The following is a 7163-nucleotide window of genomic DNA, read 5'->3' on the forward strand; positions in this document are numbered from 1 at the left end:
ACATTATAAATTAATTAATATTAATAAAAAAATCTGCTATGTATCTTTTACCAAAAAAATATTGATTACAAAGCTGACCTAATAAGCTTTTGATATCATATTAGTTTTATGCATTAATGTAATGACAAAATATTTCCCAATACTTTGCCACGTCACATACTTTCACTTGTTTTTAACACAAGATGGCGACATCAACTTATTTTATTCAGTTATCTCGAAACCTACATAGCCTACTTATGTACAGTAAATGAATAATCCTAAAAATCCCAAATTTTTTAAGGAAGATTAAAAGTGCGATAGCGTTTGCGCTGACAAATCATTTTTATCTTGGTTATCTGGCTAATTTCTTATTAAAAAATAATATGTCTACAGATTAAACGGAGAGCAAATTTAAATCATATCGCAAATTTCATATGTTTCTCCTGAGATAAAGGCACATTATCTCCTCCAGAGTTAAAAAAAAAAAATTTCACAGTGTAGGCTACTCAGATTTGATAAGTGAGAAATCTAAATGATTTCAATATGAACTTTTTTTTAACAAATTCGTAAAATATTCAAATAGGCTACAGATTATTTTAGCTAATTAAATTTTATAGGTCAGTTGGCTACTCTTAATGCAGATTAACCATTGTCTCATTTGTAACTATTTTAAGACAGAAGTCAAAGTTGATACTCAACAAAAAGAACTGAAAATTAATCTATAAAATGCAACATCTGAGCAGAAAAATTATCCTAGGAGGAGAAATTAGATAAATTCATTTCAATGTTTGCAGATTAAATTACTGTTGTAATAACTGGAGAAGATAATATTATTTTACTGACATTTGAAAGCAATAGCCAAAATCTAAACATATATTTTTTAAAATAAATATTGCTCATTCCCTTTGAAGCCATTTCTGCTTAATAAATAACAGCTTGCAACCTTATTTCACCATGCTGAAATTGTTGTATCCCTGTTTAATTTGACTTTTCTCTCAATAAATCCTTTCAATAGAAACTGAAAGGTCATATCAGGTCTGCTTAGAATCAAAAGTGAAAGTGAAGTACTGTGGTATTCCCCTATTGTGTTTACAGTATAATATTGCACTGAGGTATTCATTTTCAAGCATTTCATTTTCACTCATTGCTGCAATTTTGAACATGCGGGTAAGTGACAATCAAACAATTTGTGAATTTGAGATTTGTTATTTTGTATACAGTTATCTAATCTGTTTTATTGTAATGATAAAACAACTGTTTCAAATTATCCTAGTCTACATATCTTTTTTTTATCATTGCTCATTTCTGTATATCTAAGAGAACTGGGGCCATGAAGCTTATAAAGGTATAGATTAAACACAATGACAATGAGTGTTGTGAGATTTTTTATACAAATTATAGTTTACCCAGTGATTTTGATGTACTGTATAAAGTGAAATATATTATAGCCGTATCATTGTTGAGTGTTTACTGCCTGTCACAAACTCTCTTAAAAGTTCATTTGAAAACTAATGACTAGCCTACTACACACACACGCACGCACGCACGCACGCACGCACGCACGCACACAAACACTTCAGTCTCATTAAAAAAGCTCAAGATGTGTTTCCTGCCAAAAAAAGGTCACACTTAATACTGGCTGATGCCTAAAGAAGACATTTAGTTCTGAAAATTGTTTTGTTTTTAATTTTGTGTACATATTTCCTGTATTTTCTGTTTGTATCTTAAAAAAGTGAAAATAAATATAGATGGACAATAAAACTTTGCTAAAACAACAAAGCTGGTGATGGTGGCCTAAGACTTTTGCACAGTACTAAATGCCATGGTTAAACTATGCGGTTGTAGTGAATGTGGTTATATGGTTTAACTACAAATAAAAAAACTGTAGTTACTATAGTTAATCCCTGGGTAATTTTGTAAGGGAGCTTATAGATAGCTATTTGTAATTATTGTGTAATTGCATTGTGCATTATAAAGTGCCTTTTATCCTGTTACTTTATCTTTTATTTGTTTTATGAAACACATCAACCCTTTCTTCCCTAGTGTCCTGGTTGCCGTCGTTCACGGATGAAAAAGCTGGACGGTCAGCGCGTGGTCTGCAGGTCATGTTCTAAAGCAAAGCGGCGCGTGTTTCAGTTCTGCTGGGCTTGTCAGAGAGAGTGGCCCCGCGAGGCTTCGAGCAATGACTCCTGCATACTGCCAAACTGTGCGCTCCGTGCCGTACTCCTCAGCACAAAACAGATAAGTGACCTTCAAAGCTCAGTGAGAGGATGCCCGTACTTTAGGGCCTGTCCAAAATGCAAGGCCCTACTCACTCATGATGGTGATGGATGCCCTAATATCGTTTGTCCCCAGTGCAAAGAAGAGTTCTGTTTCCGCTGCATGCGCCCAGAGTGCTACGACGACTATGATGATTATGAAACTGACTTTGATGACAGTGATTATGACATTGAGATACAGAAATGTGTGATCAAGAATAACACTGAGATTCTTCAACAACTCGAACTGTAGTGGACCTGTGAATCAGTCAATCTTTAAATCTATCTTTTTAGAGAGATGTGCAGAAACCAGCAGAACCATAAAAAATATGAATCAATTCTGAAAGTGCTGTTACATGTGATTCAGAGTTTATTTCTGTCTCTTATGATAAATTTCTTTTATGATCAAAAATGCATTTCTGTCTTTTATGCTTTCTTCTCAAACTGCATTTTAGGCTACTTTTAAGAAATTATTACATTACTTTATCACCTTTTTTAGTTTTGCTGATGACCAGATGACCCATTTGATCTAATAACTGACAAAAAGACTTTGGCATTCTTTTGCAAGAGGAAGGTGAATGCTTTCACTGGTATTCCCCTTCATGTTCAAGTTTAAAGGAAGTAATTCATTTTTTGAGCAGTGGATAGAGGGTGTGTTTGTCTCCATTAAGTATAGACTACTTGCTTGGTCATTTTGTATTTATCTTTACCCAGCTTCAGTAGCAAGGGAGCTGAAGCAGGGAACAGGTGAGTAGATCAGTATTTTGTGCTTTTTGTGTTTGCGCTACTTACGCAATGCTATATGGTACCCAGCTATACAGCCAGGCGAGGCGTGCTTTTCTTTCTAATCCCCTGGCTCCTGTCTTTGACTCTTTCTTTCATTTACAGGTTTCTTTGTCTGTGGATGTGGTCCAGTAGGATTTGAGACATGAACGCTCCAAAGGTAGACTGCCCGTGTGAGCCCTTGTGACGTCAGAGACACTTTGAGGCAATTGTTCTGACAGAATAAAGCTATAGGTTTTATGCCTAGAGTCTAGAAGAACCGGGTTAAAACTTTTAAGACTTAAGAGCTAGCCTACACCTATATGGTTTTAATTTAAGGCACAAAAACAGACAATTTAGGAGGCAAAACAACATTAATAAAGATAATTGGAGGGCAACACTAAAGTCCTTGTTGTTATAAATATTACTTTCTTTAAAATATAATTATATTACACAGACCACAGGATAATTTTAAAGCCCCCATGAAATAATTTTTTTCCTTTTAGTATGTAAATAAATATTCTGTGCCTTATAGATTTAGCAAAAATAAAATGAATAAACGCATTAAAATTTGCACATTATTGAGTAAATTCAACTTAATTTTATCATGTATAAGCCATTTAAATTTGTAAAAAGAAAATGATCCTAATAATTTGTGTTGAAACTACATAAATGATTTTGGTAAACATAAGGCAGTGGACTTGTAGCTTTCAGCTGCCAAGCCTTCACATAGCGGTGATCCATGATCGACTTTAGGAAACCAAAACATTTATTTTCGATGAGTTATTTGTTCCAGAGTTCAGTTAAGCCACTAGCCACACCATTAAACAAATACGTTAAGTCAACGCATGTCTGATGAAGCCATCTATACTTAAAAAGGCTGCAAGTTGACTCAAGTTGGCCTGTAACTTAAGGAAAATTTATTAAATCACCATGCATCTAATACAATAATAACAAAAGATAAGAAATTGTTACATTTAGTGAGCAGCAATAGCTTTTCCAGTTTTTCCAATAATTTAGTAGCCTTAGCTTTCGGACGTAGCCCACATCAAATAATAATGCACAATCCAAGACACCTCAATGGGCCTTTAAGCATGTGTACGGCTATTTATTCATAATGTTGATAATGTTTAGAGAATTAATTTGAAAATATTGTGTCTGAGCATTTGGATTCTTCTGTTATAGCTCCTTCTCTTTTTTGGTTTTCCACTAAGCCCTTTCTCTCTCTCCAGTGCCCCGGCTGTAACCAATCGAAGATCATAAAGCTGGAAGGTCAGCGCGCGGTCTGCAGGTCGTGCTCAATAACTAAGCGGCGCTTGTTTTTCGTGTGCTGGGCTTGTCAGAGAGAGTGGTCACGTGAAGCTTCGACAACAAACATCTGCGTGCTGCCAAACTGCTCGCTCAGAGACGTGCTCCTCAGCGCCCACCAGATCGACGACTCCTACAGCTCAGCAAGAGGTTGCCCGTACTTTAGGGCCTGTCCAGGATGCAAAGCCCTAATCACTCATAGTGGTTATGGATGCCCTAATATCGTTTGTCCCCACTGTCCCCAAACGTTCTGCTTCCGCTGCATGCGCCCATATTGCTACAATTGGAAGCAATGTGTGATTAAGAATAACTATGAGATTCTTGGACAACTCGGACTGTAGTGAGAGTTTAAAGCAGTCAAACTTTACATTTATACATTTAAAATTGTAGGAGCAGGGCACAAACTAACACGGGGTTAATTGTAACACGCCTAGTTTACATATTTATACAGGGCCAAGCAATCTGTGCTTTTGGTCACTAAATCCAACCTTATATTATTTTAATCGCTGTCTTGTTACCTAAAACATAACACCTTTTTAAAACATGTCAGTAACTCCTAGTAACTGACAGCTGGGATTGAAAACATTTTTACACAGTGTAATTTTGGAGACACACATCTCGACTGTGATGTATGTTTTTGTTTTGTTGAGATTGGCCTGTTTTCCAGCTGTCTTTTGCATGCACGAGGTTTACATAAAAAAAAAACGCATTTGAGGCTCACCATATGTCATTACCATATTATATTTACACTCACCTAAAGGATTATTAGGAACACCATGCTAATACTGTGTTTGACCTTCTTTCGCCTTCAGAACTGCCTTAATTCTACGTGGCATTGATTAAACAAGGTGCTGAAAGCATTCTTTAGAAATGTTGGCCCATATTGATAGGATAGCATCTTGCAGTTGAAGGAGATTTGTGGGATGCACATCCAGGGCACGAAGCTCCCGTTCAACCACATGTTCTATTGGGTTGAGATCTGGTGACTGTGGGGGCCATTTTAGTACAGTCAACTCATTGTCATGTTCAAGAAACCAATTTTAAATTATTCGAGCTTTGTGAGATGGTGCATTATCCTGCTGGAAGTAGCCATCAGAGGATGGGTACATGGTGGTCATAAAGGGATGGACATGGTCAGAAACGATGCTCAGGTAGGCCGTGGCATTTAAACGATGCCCAATTGGCACTAAGAGGCCTAAAGTGTGCCAAGAAAACATCCCCCACACTATTACACCACCACCATCAGCCTGCACAGTGGTAACAAGGCATGATGGATCCATGTTCTCATTCTTGTTTATGCCAAATTCTGACTTTACCATCTGAATGTCTCAACAGAAATAGAGACTCATGAGACCAGGCAACATTTTTTCAGTCTTCAACTGTCCATATTTGGTGAGCTTGTTCAAATTGTAGCCTCTTTTTTTCTATTTGCCCATCCGCCTCAAGGTTGTGCGTGTTGTGGCTTCACAAATGCTTTGCTGCATACCTCAGTTGTAACGAGTGGTTATTTAGAGTTGCTCTTCTATCAGTTGAATCAGTCGGCCCATTCTCCTCTGACCTCTAGCATCAACAAGGCATTTTTGCCCACAGGACTGCCACATACCGGATTTTTCCGTTTTCACACCATTCTTTGTAAACCCTAGAAATGGTTTTGCGCGAAAATCCCAGTAATTGAGCAGATTTTGTTCAAAATTGCTTAAATCACCTTTCTTTCCCATTCTGACATTCAGTTTGGAGGACCACAACCCTAAATGCATTGAACCAACTGCCATGTGATTGGTTGATTAGATAATTGCATTAATGAGAAATTGAACAGGTGTTCCTAATAATCCTTTAGGTGAGTGTATATTCAATAAATCATCCCTACAGAAAAACAGATGTGCAGAGAGAAGAACCATACAAATATTTGTGTAAATTCTGAAAGTGCTGTTCCATGTAATTCAAATTTAATTGTTGAGGGTACTAAAAAGTTTTCTCACCTTTACTTTGTAATAATTCTACAAATACTTAACACTTACAATAACATTTTAACTAGAAATAATATTTTCTGCATATCAAAATAATACATGCAAGAATTACTCATTTGGATTAATTTGGCAGGTTGCATGCCAATGTTAAATGAAGATTAAAATAAATAAAAGTTTAAAATGAGAAAATATTTGTTTTTGTCTTTTATAATCGATTTCTTCTATAATCAAATATTTATTTCTGTCTTATATTCTTTCTTCTCAAAATGCATTCTGTAGGCTACCTTTAAGAAATTATTACGTAGGTTCCTTTTTCACCCTTCTAAACCCTTTTTTCCGCAGTGACCAGTAGGCTATACGCATTTGGCCTAATAAAATGACATTAAATTCTCTAACTTGTAATTCTACGTGTGCATACGAACACACACATTGTAGCCTATCATTCTCTGCTGAAGAGTAAACAATTTGAGAACAATAGCCTACAGACATTTGCAAAATGAAAGTAAAAGCTTTTCACTGGTATTCCCCTTCGTGTTCAAGTTTAAAGGAAATGATTGTTTGGTTGAGCAGTGGATAGAAGCTTGGGTTAGTCTCCAATAAGTACTTTATTTTTCTGATAACTTTTGTATCCATCGAGCTGAAGCAGCGAACAGGTGAGTGGACTTCATATTATTAATTCCAACTTTTGTTTGGTGTAGGCTACAGAAAAAGACTGATGCTTGAAGGGCACGATAACTTACACTACATGTTAAATATTCTGGTGACATATAAGGTCTATATAATGCAGGAGACATACACTTGCCTGCCAGCAGTTTCCAATACTTTTTCATTTATATTTACGCATTTGGCAGACGCTTTATTCCAAAGCGATTGCATTCAATGTCCCAAA

The 7163-nt window shown here is 36.2% G+C and overlaps 1 protein-coding gene across 1 annotated transcript; it reads left to right on the forward strand.

The window, feature by feature from the left end:
• Positions 1-1272: 1272 nt before the first annotated feature.
• Positions 1273-2649, forward strand: LOC129440439 (probable E3 ubiquitin-protein ligase RNF144A-A). Its single transcript, XM_055199806.2, has 2 exons — positions 1273-1324; positions 2023-2649. The coding sequence occupies exons 1-2, from the start codon at positions 1310-1312 to the stop codon at positions 2488-2490; spliced, it is 483 nt and encodes a 160-aa protein (XP_055055781.2). The 5' UTR covers positions 1273-1309; the 3' UTR covers positions 2491-2649.
• The last annotated feature ends 4514 nt before the right edge of the window (positions 2650-7163 follow it).

This window comes from Misgurnus anguillicaudatus, chromosome 22 (assembly GCF_027580225.2).
Source record: "Misgurnus anguillicaudatus chromosome 22, ASM2758022v2, whole genome shotgun sequence".
NCBI classification, from domain to species: Eukaryota; Metazoa; Chordata; class Actinopteri; order Cypriniformes; family Cobitidae; genus Misgurnus; species Misgurnus anguillicaudatus.